The sequence below is a fragment of the Sus scrofa genome, chromosome 13 (assembly GCF_000003025.6).
Source record: "Sus scrofa isolate TJ Tabasco breed Duroc chromosome 13, Sscrofa11.1, whole genome shotgun sequence".
Lineage (NCBI taxonomy): Eukaryota > Metazoa > Chordata > Mammalia > Artiodactyla > Suidae > Sus > Sus scrofa.
Genome location: NC_010455.5, coordinates 70,081,770 through 70,107,037, shown reverse-complemented (window position 1 = coordinate 70,107,037; position 25,268 = coordinate 70,081,770). Strand labels below are relative to the sequence as shown.

The 25,268-nt window shown below is 50.6% G+C and overlaps 2 protein-coding genes across 12 annotated transcripts in view; one reads left to right on the top strand and one right to left on the bottom strand.

Moving 5' to 3' along the window:
* The window catches only part of SLC6A6 (solute carrier family 6 member 6), a 79,509-nt gene extending 66,544 nt beyond the window's left edge, over nucleotides 1-12,965 (top strand). For 4 of the 6 annotated variants that reach the window (XM_021068505.1, XM_021068504.1, XM_021068502.1 and 1 more), the window contains 5 exons: nucleotides 1,897-2,034; nucleotides 3,186-3,288; nucleotides 3,857-3,957; nucleotides 6,137-6,307; nucleotides 8,968-12,697. In XM_021068505.1, coding sequence (XP_020924164.1) covers nucleotides 1,897-2,034; nucleotides 3,186-3,288; nucleotides 3,857-3,957; nucleotides 6,137-6,307; nucleotides 8,968-9,108 — 654 coding nt within the window. In that variant the 3' untranslated portion in view covers nucleotides 9,109-12,697. Of the gene's footprint in view, nucleotides 1-1,896; nucleotides 2,035-3,185; nucleotides 3,289-3,856; nucleotides 3,958-6,136; nucleotides 6,308-8,967 lie in introns of all 6 variants that reach the window. The other 2 variants (XM_021068503.1, NM_001319102.1) reach the window with 2 other exon arrangements.
* The window catches only part of GRIP2 (glutamate receptor interacting protein 2), a 139,112-nt gene continuing 132,162 nt past the window's right edge, over nucleotides 18,319-25,268 (bottom strand). For all 6 annotated transcript variants that reach the window (XR_002337661.1, XM_013982003.2, XM_021069370.1 and 3 more), the window contains 3 exons: nucleotides 22,525-22,668; nucleotides 21,614-21,760; nucleotides 18,319-20,770 (listed from right to left, as the gene is read on the bottom strand). Coding sequence is in view for 5 of the 6 variants with exons in the window: in XM_013982003.2 (XP_013837457.2) it covers nucleotides 20,612-20,770; nucleotides 21,614-21,760; nucleotides 22,525-22,668 (450 nt within the window). In the remaining variant the exon portion in view is untranslated. The remainder of the gene's footprint in view (nucleotides 20,771-21,613; nucleotides 21,761-22,524; nucleotides 22,669-25,268) is intronic.

The window sequence follows — 25,268 nt, the reverse complement described above, 5'->3', positions numbered from 1 at the left end:
GGCTCCGTCCCCAGAGCCCAGAAAACTGAGGCCAAGACAGCACCAGACCTGGCAGAGACTACACACCGCTGGTGAAGGACCAGAGCCACTGCTAGTTGGTCTTACCGCTGAGTTTCCCCCCACATGGCTTCCTCCTGAGGCTGTGCTGAGATCCACAGCCAGTATCAGGCAGGGATTAGAGGGGGTCCTAGCCTTTGGGGAGCACTGTGTTTGGCTGAGGGGCCATTGTATTGCTGGCCCCATCCTGGGAAGAGGTGTTGGGGATGTCACCTCCCAACAGCAAATACCATCAGCAGCCGGCCTGCCCAGGGAGTGGGGCACAGTTTGTGAACAAATGGCAGGAGGGGAAGAGAGCTGGGGGCCCCTCCCCAGGTACTCACCCATCCCAGCCCCTGACACTCCTTAACAGCGGTCACCTAATTGTTACTTTACTCTCATCATGTCACATCTTTCTCCCATCTGCTGAGTAGGCAAGATGCTTCCATTTTACAGAGAGGGAAGCTGAGGCTCAAAGAAGTCTGGGTCACATGGCTGTGAAGGGAGGGAAGCCTGGGGAAGCTGGTTGGGGGCGGTGTCCTCCAGCAGTGAATGTGAACTTGAGGGGCTTGTGCTGGAGTTGGCCCTGATTCTCAGTGATGCTGGATCTTCCTGTCCTTAATTTTCCAATCTCAAAAAAGGAAAGAACCAAAAAAGGGGGGGAGGGGGAAGAAAGAACCTTTGTTTTTAACTCTTCCTGAAGCTTCATGTTAGAGTTGCAGGGGGTCTGCTGTAACACAGTTGTGATTTAGACTCAGAACCCCTTTGGCTGACACATCAGTCAGAGCTCAAAGCACCAGCCCCCTGTTGTCTTTGGACACCTTCCAAAGGCCTCTTGACCATCTTTCCCCTGGTGAGGAAGAATCAACTCCCCGGCCCCTTTGGGCACATGAAAGGCACCGGCTCCTGTGTGTTCCTAATTCCCCTGGGACAGGCTCAGAGTAGCTGTTGGCCATGTCTTGTAGGAAGGCTGGGGAACATCCTGGCCCAGAGCCTCTTCCAGATGAAAGAGCAGAGGGGTCCACTCTTAAAGGCATCAGATGGCCTCTGAGGCTGTGCAGGTTGGCAGAGCAGTTTGGCTGTTGCCACCCAAATTAAATGCATCTGCATCCCTTAACCCGGAAGTTTACGTCTAGACTGTGCTACGGGTTCTTGTGCACAGGCTCCCCAAGACAGATGTACGGGAAGAGTCCTGCTCAGATTAGCAGCCTCAGAAGCTGGAAACCATCCGCAGGCACTGGTTAGATCCATGATGAGCTATATCCACAGGCTGGAGCTTTACACCCCATTTAGGAAATGAGGCAGCTCCATGTGTCAGTGTGGAAAAACTTCCGGGATAAATTGCCGGGTGCAAAGTTTTAGAAATCTCACGAGTCACCCTAGAATGTTGCCTATGGACAGGCCTTTTCAATGGGCTGTTTCACCTTTGGGATCCCAGGGCTGTGTGCCTGGGGTCACAAGCAGCATTTGGCTCACAGTCACGGGCATGTGGTCATGTGCACACACAAGTGTAAAGTTCTCCCACAGGCCCATATGATCCCCAAAAGGTTGAAAACCACTGGGTGACTCAGATGGGGAAGTGAGGCCCAACTTGGCTGCGGCCTGTGTTCCTGGCCCGGCTGGGCACTGGAGGGCCCAGAAGTGAGGGAGCACCACCCTTGGCTTCAGAGAGGACCCAGACCAAAGTGGGAGGTTGCCATGTCAACACACATGCCAGCGAGTGTGCTGGGGCAGCGGGTCAGCACGGGTCTCAGAGCAGTGGTCAGAGACGGGGAGACGTGGAGAGCTCACCGGGCCTGGACGCCAGGGTGAGGCCTCCTCTCTCGGCTCTGCCACTCACCCCTCTCCTTTCCTCCCCAGTTTGTTGAAGTGGAAGGACAGATCACATCCTTGGTTGATCTTTACCCATCCTTCCTAAGGAAGGGTTTCCGCCGGGAAATCTTCATCGCCTTCATATGTTGCATCAGCTACCTGCTGGGGCTGACGATGGTGACGGAGGTATGTGGCTCTCCCCTGGTGCCAGTTACCTCCCCTGGAAGGACCCTTGATGCTCTAAATATGTTTCAAAGATCCCTGGAAAGCCATACCGCCTCCCTGCTTCCCTCACCGCTGGAGGCAGTGGCTAGGTGATAGGACCAGGCTGGCTGAGCCCAAACCTCCTGCTTCAGGGGTCCCGCCCCACCCAGGGTTCAGCCCACGCTGGGGACACTAGGACCCAGCAATTGACCCAAACACCCTGCCCCACTGCCCTGTTACCATGGCAACTTGGTGGCCACCCACTGCCCTCTGACCCTCCCTCATCCCGGGAGGACTGAAGAAGGGGTGTTTCTGCTGAAACCCACTTTAACTACAGCTCTGTCCCACAACTGTGTGCTGTGGCCCCTCTCAGGCCTGCAGGGAAGAGGGTAATGTTCTCCAGGGTCAGCACAGCCCTCCCAGTAGGCACTACAGGCGCAGTGCTGGGGCCCATCTGCTCGATAGGAAGTGTGTACACTGGTCAACGGGCAGGCAGGGGCCATTAAGATAGAAAAAGATGCAAAGAGAGGAAGGGAGCCAGAGTGCCAAGGGCAGCAGTGGCCCAGCGTGTCTAGGAGAAGCAGGCCAGGGAGAAAAGGCTGTCGGACTAAATAATGTGAACGTGTGAGCCTGGCCTGGGCCTTCTCTCCCACACCTCTCCCCATACACTCCAGCATAGGGTTGCTTTTGCCCCTAATTCAGGGTTTTGCAACAGCCATTTTCCTTAGAGAGGTAAAAACAAATGCTTTTCTCAAAGTGTCTGAAAGAAACACCCCCTGAAAGGCAGATCACAGGTTCACTCACTGAGCACCTGGACCTCACGGAAGGCTTTGGTGTTGGCCACACTGGGCTTTAAGCTCCTCCTTTGGAAGCAGCCTTCAGTGAACCCATCATTTGTGGCTAAACAGGACATATTTCACTTTCATTTTTCTACCTGTGTGTCTTTTTAATTAAATTCGTCAAACATGAATGAAGTTAAGCATCTTTTTGAACATGTCTCTGGTCGTCAGGACCTCTGCCCGTTTTTTCCCTTTGGGTTTTATATTTCTTATTGATAGGCCAGAACTTTTTCTATATTGAGGGGATTAAGGACCAAGTAACAAATCAAACCTTCTCTGGGTTTTTCTTCACAGGGTGGCATGTATGTGTTTCAACTCTTTGACTACTATGCAGCTAGCGGTGTATGCCTTTTGTGGGTTGCATTCTTTGAATGTTTTGCTATTGCCTGGATATATGGTGAGTAGAACTGGTTTGCATACCCTTTCTCAAGTCTCTCCTTTGGGCTTCCTCTGTTTAGAAGCTTCAGAAACAGAACCCTAGTAGGAATTCATTTTGAGTCCAACACAAAAGCCTTCCCGGCCTGGACTTTTCTTCTCAAGGCCGCATCTTCCTATACAAGTAATACAACTGCAACCACACCAAAGGTTCTCCCCAAGCTCAAGGTGCAAGGTGTGCAAGGATGCTTTGACCAGCATACAACTGGGCCACGCAGGGATTTGCCTTTGAGCTACTCTGCGGTCCTGAAATGGTCCATTCCGACCTTCTTGAGACCTTGGAATGGCCACAGCAGGATTTGGGATCTGCCTAAGGCTGCCAGAAAAATATCAGATGCCTTGTGACATGTGAATTTTAGACTATTTCATATAAACATCTGCCAAGGCTTGGGTCTCTGTTTGGGGCAGGGGGCAGCATTATGTGAGGTGCAGGGGCCTGGGAGGGGCCCTCAAGCCCCTGCCGTGCTGTTCCCAGGGTGGATGCTGCATGGGACACTGGCTCAGCATCTGTCTGCCTCTCTCTCTTGCAGGCAGTGATAACTTTTATGACGGGATCGAGGACATGATCGGCTATCGGCCTGGGCCCTGGATGAAGTACTGCTGGGCCGTGGTCACACCTGTCCTCTGTCTTGTGAGTCCCTCCTGCCTAGCCGTGGGCAGTAGCCTTTTCTCCTTGGGACTAGACAGTTTCCCCCACTAACTCACACTCTACTCAGTATCACTCAGTGCTGGCCCCTGACAAGCCCAGGGACACTCTGCTTGGGAGAGGGGGCCAGGCTGCTTCAGACAGTTCCCTCATGAAGGAGGGAGTGGGGAGGGCACTGCTGGCAGTGGAACGTGAGCAGGCACATCGAGAAACCTCAGAGGCTCCGTCACAGAGCACATGACTTTGCCCCAAACCCTGCCGGTGTTCATGGGCACAGCTGGGATCACTGGTTATATTGGGGGGCCTTGGAGATGTTGAATGGAGGCATCTAGACCGTGGACAGGCAGTGTTTCCCACACCAGGGCGGGCTGCACCTGGAGAGGGGAGTGTCTCATCAGAGAGGGACTCTCCCAGGAACCAGGACCTGAGGGCAGTGATTGCATGTCCCTCAGGGCACCAGGGTTCCCATGCCTGTCGGCCTGGGATGTGGCTTTGGAGCCCAGGCACCCACTAGGCTCTACAAGAGGCTCTGGCAAAAGGAATGTCCAAAAGCTGCTCCCCCGCCAGCATTTGAAAGCAGGCTCGAGCTTGGAAGTCCTGAGGGACAGACGTCTGTCGGGCTGGCCTCGGCCCAGACCACGGGGAGCACAGACAGCAGAAATGTCCCTTGTGCTTAGGACCCAGGTGCTGAGGGATAAATGGGCCCACTGTTCCCAGGCCACTGTGTCCTCTCTCTCTCTGGGCCCCGGTTTCCCTGTTTGTAAAACATGGAGACTGACTGATGTGGGATGTGAGTGGCAGCCCCAGCCTTTGGTTGTTACTGTTACTGGTGTGGCCTTTTCATGGAGGTGCATGTTCTTCCCATAAGTCATTTGGAGCAGCCACTAATCACACTTGGTGACTTTACTGTCAGTCATGAGTTTAGTGGATTTCAAAGCCCGAGTTCTCATCCTCACTGAATGTTTGTTATGGGCAACTCCTCTCGCTACTCTGACCATCAGAGTCCTCCTCCCTCCCTCCCTCCCTCCCTGCAGATTGGAAAGATCAGAGGAAGGCTGCATTCCGAGGTGGTAGGAAGAAGTCACCCTAGCAGGAAGTGGGACAGGACATGGCAGAGAAAGCAGGGCAGCCCTCTGTGGGGACCCTCCCTGCCCAAGGTACAGCCCACACGTGAGGACAGATACCACGGGGCCAGGCATGCAGTAGGTGCCTATTGGAGGCTGTCTGCAGCCTCATGCTCTCCCTTCCCCTGTCACCAGTTCTCACTTAGGTAGATTGATTTGTCCTCCCTTCAAGCCCCCACTATTAGATATTGAGGACAAGTCATTTCACATTGCAAAGCAATCCCAGGCCATCATGGGCCCGCACTGAGAGACTGTTGTTCTGACTAGAAGCCAAAGCCCTGGGCCCCCAGCCAGCCCTGTGTGCTCCTCTCTGGGCCCTGTGGGTGTGGCACAGGCTTTGGGGCTCAGAGCTCACCCCACCCCCTCCCATAGTTCATGGACGAATGGCTAGGGTGTAGCTTGGGCCGGACCCCCAACAGGACCAGGACATAGGCCCACATGCTGCCCTGGGGGCTGGGCCTGGGGCTCTGGGACAGAGGCAGGTAGGCAGCAGAAAGGCTTTCACCTGTGTGGCTAGCATTTACTGTGCACCTGCTATGTGTCCCTGGAGCTGCCCCAGGTGTCAGGGGAACAAGACAGCAAGACAGACACTGATTCAGGGCTGGTCAGGGAGCTGAGTGAAGAACGAATTGTAACCACACGCTTTCTGGGAAGGAAAGTGACCACCTGACTGAGCCTGGGGGAGAGGGGGCGCTGGGCGAGCGAGGAAGGACCATTAACCAGAGCGAGTTTCAGATGAAGGGAAGATGCAGAAAGAGAAGTTCAGTCAGAGCCAACAGCCTGCCCTGGGCAGAGGCCCCAGACCGGAGGCTGAGAAGCTGGAGGGAATTAAGGGTAGCTGGAGTGTAGACATGACAGAAGAAGCAGAGGTAGGTGAGAGAGGAACTCAAGCTTGACTGAGGCCCGAAGGCACCAGGGAGCCAGAGAAGGGTTTTGACCAGAGAAGCCCTTGGCCGGGTTTGCCCTGGGGCAGGAGCCCCAAGGGGGTCCAGGGGCCTGACCTGGTCCCCGGACCCCTGACCAGTCCCTTCTCTCCACAGGGATGCTTTATCTTCTCTCTTGTCAAGTATGTACCCCTGACCTACAACAAAGTCTATGTGTACCCCGACTGGGCCATCGGGCTGGGCTGGAGCCTGGCCCTGTCCTCCATTCTGTGTGTCCCCTTGGTCATGGTCATCCGCCTCTGCCAGACGGAAGGGCCATTCCTCGTGGTGAGCATGTAGGGCCCCGAAGGTGGATTGGGTGGGGGCAGGGTGCTGGCCATGGGCAGGTTGCTTGCCCTCCCTGGGCCCCAAACCCATCACTGCCCCCTGGAATGGTGGAGGTGGTGGGCAGGAGAGGGCTCTGTGCTGACCTGCAGGGCAGGGTTGTGGGCAGGGGGAGGAACTTTCCAAGCAGAGAACACGTGGCAGAAGGACCAGGGCCCCTTGTGTTTGCAGGCAAGATGGTGTGACTCCCAGGGGATAGTTTTGGATGCCAAGCTGAGAGCAGGGCTTTGTCATGGGAGCAGTGGGTGCTGGGTTTCCGGCATCCCGGGTGACACCAGAGACAGGGAGCTCAGGAGGATGGCTGAGCCCCAGCCCTAGCTCTTCCCTGACCCCGGAGCCAAATTTTAGGCCACCCCAGCCCGTGCTGATGTCCCCTCACCAGACATGGGGCCCCATCTGCTGCCCTCAGAAGCCACCTCTGCTCTAGGCAGAACATCTGGCCTCCAGCCTTGGTGCCCGCCCTCCTCCTCCCCTGCAGCTCCCTCCCACCATGATCCTCGCAGAAATTCCTCCAGCAGTGCTGAAGATTCCGAGCCCTGGCAGAAGTTGGGGCTCTTTCCAAGAAATCCTTTTCTTAGAATCTCCCTTAACCTTTGGGCTTGGGCTGGCTCCAAGACGGCACTGTTTTGTTCTGGGCTTTTTTTATTGTTATTCTCTTAAAATTCTGGAGCCAGGATGTCCTGGGGCCCTGGCTCCCCCTTGGGCTGGCCCGGTTTCCTTGTGTGCAGGGGAACGGCCTGAAGGTGGTGTTGGTGGGGGGTGGGGGGTGGCCGGGCAGAAGGGGAGCAGACCAGCCTTCCCCAGACAGAGGAAGTAGGCAGGGATGTGCCAGGGAGGAAGCCAGGCCCACGTCTGTCAGAGCCAGGATGGCCCTTGGGTGTGTCTGCAGCACTAGACCCATTGTGTTTTCTCAGAGGACACAGGGAAGGACCCCAGGATTCAGCCAGAATGCTGACTGGCCCTCTCATTTGTCAAAATACTGGGCCTGGGACAGACCCAGCCCCTTCCTAGGAATTTCCAGAATGTCCCTACCACCCAGAAACTAAAGGGATAATCAGGGTCACAACAGAAGGTGCTGGATGTCTGTCCTGATGGACCAATGCCCACAGCTCTTGCATATTTCCACTCTGGAGGGGAGGGGGACACCCAACAAGTTACCCACTTGTGTCCCTGCGAAGAATAATGTTAGATACTGTTCCTTCCCAGGTTCAGAGGTTGGGCACAGTGGGCTTGGTGTGAGGACAGAGGATTCGACTCTACCCTGAATTCACATCTGGTCCCCAGCCACAGCCAGCACCCCCTCCTCTGAAGCCAGTTAGCCTCTTTGCCATGTGTCTCTGACCTACCACCTGCACAGGTCACCAAGGGCCCTCCCAGCCATGAACTTCTCTCTGAGCTCTGTCCTGGAAGGTTCCTAGTTGCGTCTGTGCCTCCCACATAAATGGGGGCCCCCCAGAGGCATTTTCCTTGTGTCCCCACTTCAGGGCACACACCCACTGTACAGATGTCTGGAGAGGCAAAAGAATAGATGGGGAACAGGGCCCATCCCTCCTTCTAGCATTCCACCCCTCGCCCTGTCCCTGGGGCCTCTGGTCTGGTTCCTCCAGGGCCCTGGGCAGCCCACCCAGGTGTGGGGCGAGGGGAGCGGGGTGCAACCCATGCAGGTGTGGGGGTACAGGGAAAGTGGTGATGCTCTCTGCTCTGGCCTTTGTCATCGAGGACATGTGAGCCTGAGGTTGCCAAATCTTGCAAGTTTGAAAGAGCAGATGGATATTGAGATTTTCAAATGAAATATTGAGCTTTTAATGAGCAGCTTTTAAAAATTGGTTTATACCTAATCGACTATGATTGCCTAAGAGAGAGGGTTCTTTGCTAGAGGCTGCTTCCTGTTTAAGTCTCTGGATGGACACTTGGCAGGAGGGGTGCTGGGAAGCTGGAGGCCTGAGGTCAAGTCCCAGTTCTGCTGTTGGGTTTCTGGGGACCCCAGGGAGGGCTCTTTTGCCCTGACCCTGCATCCAGACAGCCTGGGGGACAGACTTGCTCATGCCTAGAAGTGGTATGAGGACTCTCTCGAGGTCCAGCCTCCCGCCCTTCTGTTGGGAGGGGCAGCACAGACCCAGGCAGTGGTCTCCAGGCCCTCAGCGGGGAAGTGGGGAGCCATCTGTAAGGAGGCAGGGCGTGGGAGACCGAGGAGCCTGGAGTCTCTGCTAGGGGACGATGGGAGCCATGGGAGACTCATGACAGTTGTCCGGCCTCAAACACGCAAGTTGCAGAAACTTGCCTGCTTTGCAGATCAGAGAAATGGGGGGACAGTAGTAACAGGGAGGCCCATTTCTGCTGCTTGGGAGAAAGAAGTCAGAATTTGGAGGTGCGAGTCCCCATTCCTGAGGTATGTAAATAGGGCTTGGCCAGGCACACTACAGCCCAGAACTCTGCCCTCATTCAGGACCCGGAGGGGCCCGAGTTCAGCTTCTCTATTTGCAGGAGGTCCAGAGGGGTAGTAGTTTGGCAAAGGCCAAACAGCACCCTGATAGGACCCGAGGTGAAGAGGGAAACCGGGCGCCCTGACTTGCCTCCTTGTGCCTGCTCCCTTCCTTCTGCAGAGACTCAAGTACCTGCTGGCCCCGAGGGAACCCAACCGCTGGGCCGTGGAGCGTGAGGGAGCCATGCCCTACAGCTCCCGCTCATCCATCAACAGCGCCCTCAGGAAACCCACCCACATCATAGTGGAGACCATGATGTGAGCTCTCTCCAGCCTCCAGGCTGCTTTCCTGCTGTTTACTAACATTAGATTCTCATAGGACCAGGTTTACAGAGCTTTATATTTGCACTAGGATTTTTTTTTAATTGTCACAGAAAATGTTACTGTGTGTGTATGTGTGTGAGAGAGAGAGAGACACACAGAGAGAGGGGTGTGTGTGTGGTGTCATGTGGATGTGTGTGTTTTGTTTTGATTTGAGGATATTTTGTACAAAAAGAAACCCCACGGGCAGATGTCCGCGGAGAGGCAGAGCTTTCATATGGAATTAGATGTATTTTATGAGAACTTGGTAAATTTTTCTTTGTATTTTTTTTAAGCATATAACTGTGGATACACGTAGAAATTGTCATACACTTTTACCACTTGAATTGATCTTGCCAGCAATAGATCTCGTTTTCAAAAGCAATTCTTTGGTGCTTATATAGCTGGCAGAAAGTTCTGCCCCCCCCCCCCCCGCAAATGCAGGGGAGAATTTTTCTGGGACAGCAGACCCATTTTAAAGGTGTAGTACCTCACAAACCTGGTTCAAGTGAAGCAAACGGCGGCGGGGGAGGGAGAAAGGAGAGCGGTCAGGAGACCTCATGACACTTGTCTTGGCCAACAAGAGGGACGCCAGAGGAGCGAAGCAAGCCCTCCTCGAAGGGGCTCACTTAGATCCACAGATGAGGCCTGACAGCGAAGTTCTAATGTTCAGAGCAGTGGGAACTGTTGTGTGGAGCAGAGTTCCTATAATTTTGAGGTGGAGGGTGGAGAGTCAGAGGCCTGTCAGAGCCAGTGGCCCACGAGGGAGCTGTGTCCTTCCTGGGGCAATCCAGGAGAGTGTGGCAGCCAGCCTGCAGGTGCTGAGGGCTCACACCAATGGGCCTGTCACACCTGGTGGGGCCCTGTCAGGTTCTGCTTCTTGCCCAGCCGACATCATGACATATTTGGCATGACCCGAGGGGTGGGGGGATTGAGGGAGGTGTCCCAGGTGCTCTAGCCAGTGTCAGGAGTGGGGAGCTCCACCCTTGGCTCGGCCCTGGTCCCCCGGAGACTCTTGCTCAAGATCCCAGCCCCGGGCCACCCCAGCACCCAGCAGGGAGTGCCACAAGCGACCTCTGATTGGGGTCACATAATCCCCAGACTCCTCCAAGTTCAGCCACCTGTGCCACCCTGGTGGTGACCTGGGAGATGAGGAAATGCTCCCTCGAACCCACAAAAGCTGCGGTCAGGCATGCGCTCTGTGGGACAGGGATGAGGGGTGAGTCAGGATGTTCGGGGACGGGCACCCCAGCAATGGCCTGACCCAGAGCTTGTTTGGAGCAGCACTCCTGAACCAGGAGAGAAGGTACTCCACCTTTAAAATCCCAGCTTCGGATGCGCCTCCACCCCAGCCCGCATTCGGACCTAAGCTGTGCCATTTAAACAGAAACTTCCAAGTTCAGAGTCTAAAGTAAACCGAAACACTTTCACACACAAACAGCAGTGACTGCCTCGAGGGTATGCAGCACGCAGTCCAGCTCAGGCGTTTAGAGCAGGGTGCTCCGAGTCCTGGCACCCCGTCCCCATATCCCAGCAGCGGAGGGGCCCTGGGTGTCCCCCCAAGGGCAGAGGCAGTTCTGAACCTCTCGTCCTTGGCGAGCATTCACAGTCCGCTGTCTCCAAACCACGTGCTCTGCCAAACACCCAATCCTATTCCACACCGTTAGCAAGCCTGTGTTCCTGTTGTACTATGTATTTATGGTTGCCACTGTGTCTGATTTGATTTTTATTGTTTTGGGGGTTTTTCCCCTGATTTTACTGAGTAGCAATGTGACCTGTTTTCCTTTGTCTTATGGAACTTTCGTTAACTAACCACTGTCGATGACTGGGGACAGGTGACATGAGGGAGCCCGGGGGGACTCAGACCCCGGGTGAGAGGCCACAGTGTTGCGGGTTGGTAGGCAAATTGCAACATTCTGGAAGAGGCCGGAGAGAGGCCTCTTCTTATAAGATTCCCAGACCAAATTCTAGACCAAAGACACATGCAGACCAAGTTCGCCAGGCCCTGCCTGGAAGGAAGGTCAGCCACCTCCCCGAGCCTGATCCTCGCCAGTCTCCTGGGCACCTGTCTCCTGTCTGAGCCCCTGGCTCTTCTGTATCCTCAGAACTCTGCTCTGTGAGCACCATGTGTGATGATGTGACTTTTATGTCTCTGCATAAAGAAAACTTGTGATTGGGGCTCATGACTCTGGTCCGCCCTCCTCTGGGCACTATGCCTGGGATGGGTTGGAAATTCTGATGCTGGCAGCCAGATCTACAAGGGATGCAAGGGAGATGTTTAAAGGATGCTTTTAGGAGGCAGAAGTGGGTGAGGCCCCAGGTAATCTCACCCAGGGAGAAGCTCCGCTGAGCTGGGCCTGGGCCCTATCATTCCCTGCTATGGAGCCGCACAGTCAGTGAAGGACAGGCTTCCAGGGCCCCCCAGTCAGTGTCCTTGTGGTCAAATGGGCCTGTTCTCCCTGAAGACCAAAGAGCAGCCTTTATGAAAAAGGACATGCTCTGTCCCCAGCATTCAGAGCAGCACCCCACCCCCTGATTATCCTCTGGGGCCATCTGGACTCCAAGCTGTGGCTCAGTGGGACAGGCACCCCTGGTTCACCTGCCCCTGCCCCCGCAGTCCTCTGAGTGAGACACTAGACCCCTGTTAAGCTGGGAAGCCAGTTGAGGTGTAGGAGGCAGAGCCCCTGGGACAGAATTTTGCCTGAGGCCACATGGGAAATGCCCATGCAGCAGGAAGTGGTCTTGGGTGATTTCTGGACAATACACACTCCCCCTCGGTACCTCTGGTCCCACATTCTCACCCCAGATCTCCAGGACACCCCAAGATTGTGAGGAAGCACAAGAGGAGAGGGACACCCCCCACCTCAGCCTAGCACTGGGTGTTCTCATATCCCCAGGCGCCAGGGCACAGTGGTCAGCGGCCCAGCCAGCATCTCCCAGAACCATCCCTCGGGATGGGACAGTGCTCTGGGCAGCCCGAGTGCTAAGGCAGACTGCCTCCCTTCCCCATGCTGCAGACACAGGCCAGCAAAGCACCTGAGGCAGCTAGAGAGCCCATCCAGCCCGCAGACCCAGTGTCAGGTGGCCCCAGGCCGGTCTGTCCACGTGGATGCTGTAAACATCACTGTGCAAAAGTCCAACAAGCACAAAACCACAGGAAAGCAAAGCTCAGATACCAAAACCTGGAGAGGAGTGTGGGCAGCCAGAAGCCAGGAAACAGCATTTCTCCCCAGTCCCTCCCTCTCAATGCCTGGCTTTCAGACTGCAGTTCCCAAGCTGTGTTTCATTGTTCTCCACGGTTTCACTACAGACATGCTCCCTGAGGGCCTGGAGCATCTTGGTGTATGTCTGGCTTCAAACTGAGATGTTGGCTCCATTTTTTTTTTAACCCAGTTAATTCTTGAATCCCTAGCAACTGTGACTCTCAGCCCAAGAGAAAGCTGAGAACGTGGGTCTTGCCTCCTTCCAGAATATGTCTGGCTCATCAGGACTTTTTTTTTTAAACTTCGAATATTTTTAAGATATTTTAAACTTTTGTAAAAAAAAAAAAATCAACCAACATGAGATTCTTCTGAGGAGGAGCATTTGTATTTGAATAAGATTTTGGTGTGTAATTCATTCTTGCAGTATACAAGCTTTTGTGTATAACTGTTTTCTGATACGAATCCCTGTATTTTGCAGGGTTTTTCCTTTCCTCTTTGGCTTTTTAGATAAATACGTATATCGATATTTTAAATTCATCTTTGCTTTTTTTTTTTTAGAAGAGTTTGTAATCACCTTATAACATGAAAATAAACATTTCCTTTTAAATATCCCAAACACGTGCCTTCTGTTCTGACACAGCTGTTTCTCTTTACATTTGGCAAGCACTTTACAGTTTACAGAGGGCTTTCAGTCCTGCCCCGGGGCGCTCCTCAGAGGGAGGTGTTATTCTCCAAAGTTGGAGACACTGAGGCAGAAACACAGAGGGGAGGTGATTGGCCTCAGAGCCCCCGAAAGAGTCCGGAGTCCCAACCAGGTCCACAGACCACGACCCACGGTGCAGTTGCTTCTACTGATCCTGCGCCCCGGCCCCATGCCTCTGGGAGATCTCAGCCAATCACCTGAGCCCCGTCGTCATCGGGAGTGAAGCACCGCCCTCTTCATGCTGATTGGAGGCGTTGCTCGCCGGCTCACCTGCACCAGGTGCGGTTAGTTAAAAACACCAGATCCCGGTCTCAGACCTCCGCGACTGAGAGTGCATGTGCTGCTGGGAGGCAGGTAAGTGACCAGCTGTGGAGAGAAGATGCCACGGACCCTGGGGCCTCAAAAGGGAGGGCAGTCAAGACCGCAGAGGTCAGAGGTTGACGCAGACGTGGTTGGCCTTGGGAATTATGAGCCTGCCCGCTGATACAGATGGGGAAACCGAGGCCAGGAGAGGGACCTGACCTCCCTGGGGTCACAGAGCAGGTCTACGTTTGGGGCAGCCTTCCTGCTCGAAGGTGGCCACCTTTGTGAGTGGTTGAGGTCAGGGGGCTTGCAGGGTCTTTTCCCCAACTCCCAGACCAAAAAAACCCTTTCTCCATAATTCATTCCTCCTAAACAAGGCTAAAGTAAAATGGCCCTGCTCAGTTTTTCCGCCCACCCCTCACTCCCCACCTGAGTGTCTTGGCCACAGGGCCTGTGTTCACATCCTCACTCCATCCCTCACTGCTGGGTAAGTTACTTAGCCTCTTTGCTCCTTCCCTCTGATGTTGGCATGATAATACAGTCACCTCCCAGGCTGTTGGGAGGATATATAGGGAAATTTTTTTTAGTTGCCTTTTTAATTGAGGTATAGTTAATTTATAATGTTGTATTCAAGTGTCCAGGAAAGCGATTCAGATATATATATATATATCCGAATATATATATATACTTTTTCAGATTCTCTTTCATTTATAGGTTATCACAGGATACTGAGTATAGTTTCCTGTGCTATGCAATAGGTCCTTGTTGTTTACCTATTTTATATATAGCAGTGTGTGTATGTTAATCCCAAATTCCTAATGTAATCTTCCCCCATCCCGTTTGCTTTGGTAACTGTGATTTTGTTTCCTATGTCCCTGAGTCTGTTTCTGTTTTGTAAATGATTTCATTTGTATCTTTTTTTTTTTTCAGATTCCTCATATCAGTGATGTCATGTGGTATTTGCCTTTCTCTTTCTGACTTCACTTAGTGTGATAATCTCTAGGTCAATGTTGCTGCAAATAGCATTATTTCATTCCTTTTTGTGGCTGAGTTATATTCCATTGTTTATATGTACCACATTTTCTTTATCCATTCACCTGTTGATGGACATTTAAGTTGCTTCTGTGTCTTAGCTATTGCGAATTGTGCTGCAGTGAACATGGGGGGTATATGGATCTTTTCAAATTATGGTTTTCTTTGGATATATGCTCAGGAGTGGGATTGCTGGATCATATGGCAACTGTTTTTAGTTTTTTAAGGAATCTCTATAGTGGCTGCATCAATTTACATTCCCACCAACAGTTTAGGGAGGGTTCCCTTTTCTCCACACCCTTTCCAGTATTTAATATTTGTGGACTTTTTGAGGATGGCCATCCTGATCTTATTGTAGTTTTCATTGTTTTTCTATTAGCGATATTGAGCATCTTTTGATGTGCCTGCCAATCATCTGCATGTCGTCTTTGGAGAAATGACTAAAGTATTTCGTACATGTGTTGATTGGGTTATTTGTTTTTTTGGATATTAATCTGTACGAGCTGTTTATATATTTTGGAAATTAATCCCTTGTTAGTCAAATCATTTGCGCATCTTTTCATCTAGTCCATAGTTTATCTTTTTGTTTATGGTTTGCTTTGCTGTATGAAAGATTTTAAGTTTAATTAGGTCACATTTGTTTATTTCCATTGTTCTAGGAGACAGATCCAAAAAGATATTGCTGTGATTCATGTCAAAGAGTGTTCTGCCTATATTTTCCTCTAGGAGTTTTATAGTGTCTGGTCTTACACTTAGGTCTTTAATCCATTTTGAGTTTATTTTTGTGTATGGTGTTCTAATTTCATTCTTTTACATGTAGCTGTCAAGTTTTCCCAGCACCACTTATTGAAGAGACTGTTTTCTCCATTATATTTTCTTGCCTCTTGTGTCATAGACTAGTTGACCATAAGTGTGTGGGTTTATTTCCGGGCTTCCTATCTTGTTCCATTCATCATTAATTATATCTGTTTTTGAGCCAATGTCATGCTGTTTTGATGGTTGTAGCTTTGCAGTAAACTCTGAAGTCAGGGAGCTTGATTGCTCCAGCTCCTTCTTTCTCAATAAAATCTTGGCTATTCAGGATATTTTGTGTTTCCATATAAACAAATTTTAAAAGTTTTTTTCTAGTTCTGTGAAAAATACCATTGGTAATTTGACATGGATTGCATTCAATCTGTGGATTGCCTTGAGGGGGTATAGTCATTTTGACAATATCGATTCTCCCAATCCAAGAATTGATATCTTTCCATCTGTTAGAGGAAATTCTTGCAAAGCACTCAGAATAGCACTTGGCTCGCAGTCAGGCTATAGGGCCAGGGCTGCCTCTCCATCCTGGTCTTGCCTGCTCACACCTCCCTCCCATTTCTGAGGTGCCTGAGCCTGTCCTGCTTCCAGCACTGGGAAGAGCAGCAGCGCCCTGTGCATGGCTCTGGCCCAGCCACATAGACCCACCTGATGTGGCCCAGCCCTGCTTGCACCCCCTCTGAGACAGCATGCTCACTCCATCCTGCAGAGCTGACAGAGAGAAGCTCTTCCTGTGCCCACACAGAGCTGCCCTGCCCTCTGGGCTCATCCTGCCCTGGAGGCCCTATGGAGACTTAGGGGCATCGTTGGGCCCCTGCCCAGGCTAAAGGGGCTCCATACAGCAGACCCACCACTCACCTGCTGCAGTGGCTTCCCCTCCTCACAGAACAAAATCTGCAGTCCCTACCCAAACCTCACAACTGCCCTGTGACCTCTAACCCCATACTCCTGCCAGGCCTCCTCTCTCTGAGCCCACCAAGCTTATTCCACCCCAGGTCCTTTGCACTTGCTCTGCCCTCTGCCTGGGCACTCTTCTCCAGGCCTCAGCACAAGTATCCTTTCCAGCCCTCTGAGCTAAGCCCCCCGCCCTCTAACCCAGTTCCTCTATCCCGACTCTCTCCTCTCCACTGCGCTTTGTCCCTTCTGGAAAAATCCTATGATTCATTCACTGGTTCACCATCGCCCACAAGAATATAATCCCCCTGCACAGTGACAGGCCCTCGTCTGTCTTATTCATACTGTTTTCCTGGGGCTGCAATGATGCATGATGTGTAGTACTTTTTGAATTAATATATTAATCAAGAGCAGGTGGGCTGTGACAAGATGCAAACAGAAGCTATCTCTTGCCAGTCTGTGATTTTATTTATTTTTAATCAATGTATAGTTGATTTACAATATCGTGTTAGTTTTTGGTCCACAGCAAAGTGATTCACTTATTTTTTAGATTTTCTTATTCTTATATTTTAGGTTATTACCAGATACTGAGTATTGTTTTCTGTGCTATACAGTAGGTCCTTATTTACCTATTTTATGTATAGTAGTGTGTGTATGTTAATCCCAAACTCCTAACGTATCCCTCCCTTTTCCCCTTTGTAACCATATATTTATTTTGTCTGTTTTCTGTTATTTATAAATGAGTTCATTTGTATCATTTTTTTTTTAAGATTCCACATATCAGTGATATCTTATGGTATTTGCCTTTCTCTGACTTCCTTCACGTAATATGATAATCTCTAATTGCATCCATGTTGCTATAAATGGCATTATTTCACTCTTTTTTATGGCTTAGGATTCCATTGTATGTATGTACACATCTTCTTTATCCATTCTTCTGTCGATGGATATTTAGGTTGCTTCCATGTCTCAGTTATTGTGAATAGTGCTGCAGTGAACATCAGGGTGCATGGATCTCTTCAAATTATGGTTTTCTTCAGATACCCAGGAGTGAGATTGCTGGATCATATGGCCAATCTGTTTTTAGTTTTTTTTTTTTTGGAGGAACTTTCATACTGTTTTCCATAGTGGCAACACCAGTTCCCACCAGCAGTGTAGGAAGTTTCCCTTTTCTCCACACCCTCTCCAGCATTTATTCTTTGTAGACTTTTTGAGAATGGCCATCTTGACAGATTGTATTTTTGTATCATTGGAACTTTGATTGTATCTCTCTAATAATTAGTGATATTGAGCATCTTTTCATGTGCCTGTTGGCCATTTGTATGTCTTCTTTGGAGAAATGACTACTTAAGTTTTCTGCCCATTTTTTGATTGGGTTGTTTTTTGGATATTAAACTGTAGGAGCTATTTATATATTTTGGAAATTAATCCCTTGTTAGTCACATCATTTGCAAATCTTTTCTTCCATTCTGCAGATTGTCTTTTTCTTTTGTTTATGGTTTCCTTTGCCATGTAAAAGCTTTTAAGTTTGATTAGGTTCCATTTGTTTGTTTTTGCTATTATTTCTGTTGCCTTGGGAGACTGACCTAAGTATTGGTACAGTTTATGTCAAAGAATGTTTTGCCTATGTTCTCTTCTAGGAGTTTTATAGTGTCATGTCTTATATTTAAGTCTTTAAGTCATTTTGACTGTATTTTTCTTTCTGGTCTGAAGATATGTTTTAAATTCATTGATTTACATGCAGCTGTCTAGCTTCCCCAACACCACTTGCTGAAGAGACTATTTTTTCTCCCCTGTATATTCTTGCCTTTTTTGTCAAAGATTGTGTATGGTTTATCTTTGGGCTTTTTTCCCTGCCCCACTGACCCATATGTCTGTTTTTGTGCCAATACCACACTGCTTTGATTACTGTAGTTTTGTAGTATTGTCTGAAATCTAGGAGGGTTATGCCTCCAGCTTTGTTCTTTTTCCTCAGGATTTCCTTAGTGGTACTGGGTCTTTTGTGGTTCATTATAAATTTTAGGTCTATTTGTTCTAGTCCTGTGAAAAATGTCATGGGTAATTTGATAGGGATCACATTAAATTTGTAGATTGTTTTGGGCTGGATGGCCATGTTAACAATATTAATTCTTCCAATCCAGGAGCATAGCATAGGGTATTTTTCCACTCCTTGGAATCATCTTCAATTTCCTTTATTATGTTTTTTTAAAAGGCAGACACTTCACTCCAGGTGCATTTAAATAATTTTATTTAAAAAAATCATCCCCAAAGCACTCCCATCCCCACCCCCCAAGTCATTGCAACCACTGGTGGGGCACAGTGAGGGCCCCAGAATCCAAATGGCCTTTGCAATGCTGCTCCCCCCCGCCCCCCGGCATGTTGTGCTTCCCGAGAGCCCTAAGAAAACCCCATGTAGAAAAATACTTTACAAGGAATATGCTCTCAACTCAGCCAGAGAAAAATACAGCTTTTACAGGGTGGAAGGGGCATGTTGCAGGGGCTGTACCCAAAATGCATAGGCAGGCTGGACGCTCACCGGGGACAGGTGTTAGGAAACATCACTTCTGGGATGAAAAATCCCCATGAGAAGCTGGGAGGAATATTGCATATGAGAAGGCTGGCCGTGGCCAGGAGATCCACCCACAGGCCTGGTTGCATACGTCTGGGGGAACAGCCAAGGCCTCGGCCCGAGGAGGGAGGGAGCGCTGGTCAGGGTCGGGATAAAGATGCATATTTCTTCTCCTGAAGGCGAGCACACTTTCCTGAGCCAAGAGGCCCAAGGAGTGTGTCCTGTCTAGCCCTGTCACTTGACAGAGGCCCAGAGAGGCAGGGCCACTTGCCTAAGGTCACACAGCTGAATCCACCCTATCCATGTCTCTGCTATACCGTCCCCTCCTCCCCCAAGCAGAGGGCTCTTGGCTTTTGCTTGGTGCCTCTTGTGACAGGGGGGCAGCGCCCTTTCACCCTGGGGCAGACATTTACACAGGAATCCAAGACAGCAGAGGCATTGGGCGGACCAGCCATGGCATAAAGGGAGGGTGCAGAGGGGTAGGGGGTGGGGAATGGGGCAGGGTGCCAAGTGGACCTCAGCAGGCAGAGATGGTTCTGCCTTCTCAGGCTGTCCACCCCTTGCATGTCCAGAGGGGGTCAGTCCAGAGGGGTGTACTCAGCAACTGAGCACTGATCCAGAGGAAAGGAACAGACCTCTCAACTCCCCATCCAGTCCCGCAAGTGGAAGAGCATTTTTCCAGGATCCAGGGGTGGAGGGGATGCAGGTGGGAGTGGGCGCCCCCTGTTTTCCTGAGACCTTGTTAAGAGCTAGACAGGGCAAAGCAAGTCCCCACACTGGGCTGAATCCCGCCTGCCCACCTCCATCCCAGGGGCCACAGCCCAGACCACCAGGTGGAGGCCCATGCCCTTCTCAAAACCAAAAGGGTTTCTGGGTGCAGAAAATGAAGACGATTTTAAGGGATGCTGGTGCTTCCAGATTTCAGGTGGGAATCAGCTTCCTTGAATGACCACTTTGGACACTAGCTGCTGGGCGTGAGAGAGAACGGCCTTCCATCTCTCCACCTCTGCTTCTCTCTCCCCCTTTCGCTGATCAGGGCACTGGCGAGGAGCTATACCATCTCACATGTCATATTTCTATGGTTTTCCCATTTTTCACCGTAATGGCACATGAGTGGAAACCCCTGGATCTTTTGTCCCAAAATGACTCCCTCCCACATCGAGGGTCCTGGGCTGAGACAGGGGTTCTCATACGGGTCAGTGACCACATGTCCTACAATAGCAGCAGGTGGGGCCAACAGCCCAGAACCTGACACTGAGCCTGCCCGATGGCCCAGAACTGCAAGCTCAGACCACAGAGGCTTCAAACCTCAAAGGGCCAATGCTTCCTGGGACTTCAGATGCCCCCTGCTCCGAGTTGCCGAAGTGGGGATGCTGGCAAGTACTGAATACCAGAATCTGGAGATGGGAAGGGGCTGGGTTCCTACCCTGAGTAGGTCCATCCTGGCGAGGCCATTGAGATGAAGTAGCCCCCAGTGTAACCCTAAATACTCCCTCAGGAAGAAGGTAAACTGAGCCGGGGTGACCAATCAACAGGATGCCACACCCCTCTGCCCATGACTGCCTAGGGATGTTGACTTCTAGATGCTCTCCTCCTGGGTCAGGGGCTTATCTCCCTGGCAGCTCACTCCAGCTCCACAGCTCTGCTGGGAGAAGGCTCTCCACACCAGACATGCTTTCCAGGAGGCCCTGGGGACCGCCCCTCTACTTCCACCTAAGCGGCCTGTCTTCACCCTCAGTGGGCAGCTCCCCAGGCATCTTGGGGGCCCCACAGATAAAGACCTCACTGTCACTCCTCCTGGGCCCAGCCCCCCGTTACCAAAGAACTGGAGAGGAAGGTCCGGTCCATGCTCAGAGGCTGCTGGACAGGCAGGTGGATGAACAGGTGGCCACTTGTCCAGCCTGGCTACAGGTCTTGGAGCCAAGATTGACTGGGGTGTCCACACCACGTGCTGACTTCAGAGCATCTGTGCACTGCTGGGGCCTGGCACTCGTGGGGTCCGGCTGCTCTGGGCCAGTGGGTTGCGGCTGATGACCAGCTCTAGGACATCGCCTGCCTCGGCCAGGAGTGGCACTGTCAGGCAGCAGTCAAAGTCTCGCGTGCGAACGTGGTTGACCTGCACACACACACAGCCAAGGGACAGAGACGGCATCAGGTCAGCCTAAACACAGGGTAAATCTGGAAGGCTCACACAAAAGAAAGCACTCTCATTTAACTCCTTCAACCCTTCTGGGCATCCTTCACCAACACGTGCTGCTCTCCAGTTTTTAACAGGCAGACCTCACGCTCAGCCTCCTGCCTAGAGGAGGCTGACGTTGCCTTGTGTCTAGGTTTCTTTGTATTTAACCTTGACTTTCTATTTCAAGCAAGGGTTGCATTTTCATTCCTAATGGAGATGAAAAGTTTCCTTTTAAATTTAAGTGGAAAAAACTCCATCAGTTTAGAGATAACTTACATTCAGTAAAGTTAGCACAAATAGGGTGGATATCACACTGAGGGAATGACAAGCTGGGACAGGAATGTCCACAGCTTCTATCTGCCCTCCCACCTCCCAGGCTCCCTTGGGTCAGTAAGGTCAGCCGACTTGGTTCTGGCCAATAGGCTGTGAAGGGATGTGACAGGTGTTACTTCTCGGGGAAGGCAGGAAAAAGCCCACCCTTGATTTTTCAGTGTCCTTTCCTCTGCCGTACAGTCCGTGGCATTTACAAGAGTGGGGAGCCTCCCACAGCCTGGATGGAACAAGGCACACACTGGACATACAGTGTAAGTGCTAAGTAAATGTTCATGTGTATTAAACCATCGAGATTTAGGGTTGTACGTTATTGCAGTGCAACTCAGCCTAACCTGACCAGTACAACTGTGTGGTCATTCCCTCCTCCCAGATGAGGAAGCTGGGGCTCAGAGAAGGGAGGAAGCCTACCCAAGGCCACTTATCAGTGTGCCCCCACCCCAGCCTTACCTGGAGGACCCTGTCAAAAGGTCGGAGACCCCCGCGTTGGGCTGGCCCATCTGGGCGCACAGTGTGGACATAGACACCCTTCTCCAGAAGGCCGTCTGAGACGCTGAAACCAAAGTCACTCCTTACCGGGTCCTTGTGCAGCGTCACCTGGGAGCAGAAGTGGGAGGAGGCCCTGGAGCTCTGATCTCTGCCCCCAGCCTCCCACAGCTGCCTGGGCCTTAGTCTGGCATCTGATGCCTCCAGAACCCAGCCCTAGCCCACTGGCCCCAAGCTGCTTGCCCACACACATCACTGCCTCAGCATCCTGCCCCGAGCCTTGGCTCCTGGAGTGCCCCCTCTCCTCCACCTCTGCAGACCCTCAGTCTACAGCACTCGGTCACAGCAGAGACCTTGGGGATGGAGTTTCAGTTCTTTCTCAGTCTCTCACTTCCATCCAGGGAAGGTCTCAGCAGGATGGCCATGTGTTCTCGACCACCCCCCAACACTTCCCACCTCCCCATCCTCCCAAGAGCTGGCTGCCCGGCCAGAGCTTTCTGAAGGCAATTGGCCGAGAGGTCTTTTTTATCCTCTGCATTTTGTTTTTCTAGATAGTAACCTACAGATGGCAGAGGTGCTGGCTTCTCATTTAAGGTAGTGATATATATGCATCCCAATATACACATATATAATAAACCTTTGTATTATACACACACAGAATAAGTAGGAAAAAAGTGAGTCTACCAATTAAATGATCGCAGGTGTGTGTGTATGTGTGTATCACCCAGATGACTGTTGAAGACCCTTTCTAGTATAAAATCTGTTTTGTGGTGGAGAAGAATGAAGCCTGGAGGGGATGGAGCCCATGTGGAGTCACAGTGAGCCCCCCAGCACCAGGTCACACATCCAGGCCTCTGATGCCCCCCAGCCCCCACCTTGTGCATCTCCAAGGGTGTCGGTAGCAGCAGCTCCTGCATCTCTTCAGAGGAAGCTCGGACCTCCCGGCCCCTCCTCCAAGGCTGGGGGCCAGGTCTGCCCTCGAGGGCCATGTTCTGCATGGTGCCCGTCATGATGGATGCCTGTGGGGACAGAGCTGTTCATTCAGACGTTTCCCACTCTTTTTTGCAGTCAGCATTTATAGACACTGACTACATGCCCTCCTTCAAGGTCACAATGGGGAAGCAAACCAATGAGGTCTCTGACCTCCTGGGGCTCTCAGGCCAAGGATGAGCAACCAGAATAATCACTGGCGTTGAATTATTGGGACTTACTCTGCACTGGGCTCTGTTTCAAGTGCTTTACACACACAACTATTTTATGCTCTAAAATATTAAAAGGCCAATAACACCCCCCCCCATTTTACAGATGAGGAAACTGAGGCTTAGGTTAATATCCGAACTCAGGGAGGGGGATCAAGATGGTGGAGGAGGACATGGCACTCACCTTCTCCCACAAACACATAAAAAAAAAAAAAGGATCTACATGTAGAACAATTGGCACAGAACATCTACTGGACACTGGTAGAAGACCTCAGACTTCCAAAAAGGGCAAGAAACCATCCATATAACTGGGTAGAACAGAAGGAAAAAAATAGAAGAGAAAAAAAAGGAATCTGGATGGGACCAGCACTCTGGAGAAGGAGCTACAAGAGAGGAAAGGAATCCTCACCCTGGGAGGCCACCTAACTGACAGCTAGCTCAGCCAGGATGGAGGGGAACCTCAAAGCCTTGAAGAAAAGCACAGCAGCTGGACTGAGGAGGGCAAAGCAGAGAGATAGTTGCACAGACCATCAGTACCACCACCTGGGACACTATAGCCTGAGACACTCTGGTGGGGGCTTGGCACTGAGTCGGGTTGTGGAGGCCATTTCTGGGGAGAAGACTAGGATTGGCTGTTTAAGAAACATCCTGAGGGAGCTAGGGAGTGTTGTACCATATTCGAGAAAGTGCAGGAGGAAGCCTTGTCCCACAGGCGAACAAGGCACCACTGCTGGGGAACATGAGAGGAGGAGGGGCGAGACTGTCATATGAATATCTTTCTCTGCACATCCACAGGCTCTTGGGCAGCAGGGCACCTCTTGCAGAGGCTACAGGGGTGGATGCAAACCCCTCTGGCCATCTTGGACTCCAGAGGTGGGCACAGCCTGCCTCACTAAGTGTCCTGTGAACAGGCACTGCCTGAAGCTCCAATCATTCAGGCATCACTTCCATGGGGGACTATGCAACCAAGCAACGCCCACTGCCCTCACCTCCTTGGGAACACAAATGTCCTACCCCTGACACTGCCTCATCTCCCTGAAAGTCACTGCCACTAACCAGCTTGCACAACCACCTCCCCATAGTTCCTCACAATGCCAAGGGCTTGCTGACCAAGTGCTGTCTAGAGGCACTGCCTGTTTGCACCCACCTCTCTGAAACCATGTGCAGGCCATGCACCTGTGCACCCCCTAGCAAGAGGATAAGAGCCTGCACACACTGAGGGAAAAAACAGCAAGCATCCAAACCAATATCAACCCTCACGCCAAAAAATAGTAAGGCCTCACAAACTACCCAGGGATGCTCCTGCATATAAATAGCCCTCCAAGACTACAGTAGATAATCATTTTCCCTAAACTCACAGAGTAAGAAAAATATAAACTAAGAAGCACAGGAACCATTCCTAGGTAAAAGAACAGGAGAACTCTGCTGAAGGAGCAAACAAATAGACCTCCGCAGTCTAACAGACACCAAGTTCAAAAAGGAAGTAATGAAAATACTGACGGATTTATGAATAGCTATTAGCAGTAATACAGATTACTTTAAAAAATGAACTACAAAGTATAAGGAGGAGCCAAGGAAAATTAGAAAATTCATTTGCCAAGACAAAAGTTGAATTAAATGCATGGAATGGCAGAGATGAATAATGCAGAGGAATTAATAAGTGACTTGGAAGACAGAATAATGGAAATCACCCCGTTAGACAGAAAACTAAGTGAAAAAAAATGAAAGCAATTTAAGAGATCTATAGGATAATATAAAGTGGGCCAATCAACACATAATAGGAATTCCAGAAGGAGAAGAAAAAGAAAAGAGGACTGAAAATGTAATTGAAGAAATTATGCCTGAAAACTCTCCAAATCCAAGAAACCAATATCCATATAGGAAGCACAGAGGGTCTCAAATAAGTTGAATCCAAACCTACCCCAAGATATATTAATAGGAAAGAAAGAAGAAGATACAAGATGGAGGAAATCACAATTGGAAAGTAATCACTTAAGTAAGCCAGCCTACATATCAAAAGAAAAAAAAACCCTGTTTGTGAAAGTGATCATAAATACAAGGAAGAGCAAAATGGTAAACATGAAGATTGTAAAAAGGGATGTCAAAAACATAAAATGAGGGGGAGGAGAATATGAAAATCAAAACCTTTTTAGAATGTGTTTGAGCATATAGGACGCAGTCTAAAGCAAGCAGAAATAGGAAGGGGTTAACATACTTGAAAAACAGGGCAACATACATAAAAAAACAAACAAGAGATTCACAAAAAACAAAAGGACACAAGTATAAAATAAAAGGAAATCAGCCAGCCCAAAAAAAGAAAAAAGAAAAAGGAACAAAGGAGAAACATAAAATCAACTAGAAAACAATGTTTAAAAAGGCAATAAGCACATATTTATCAACAATTACTTTAAATGTCAAAG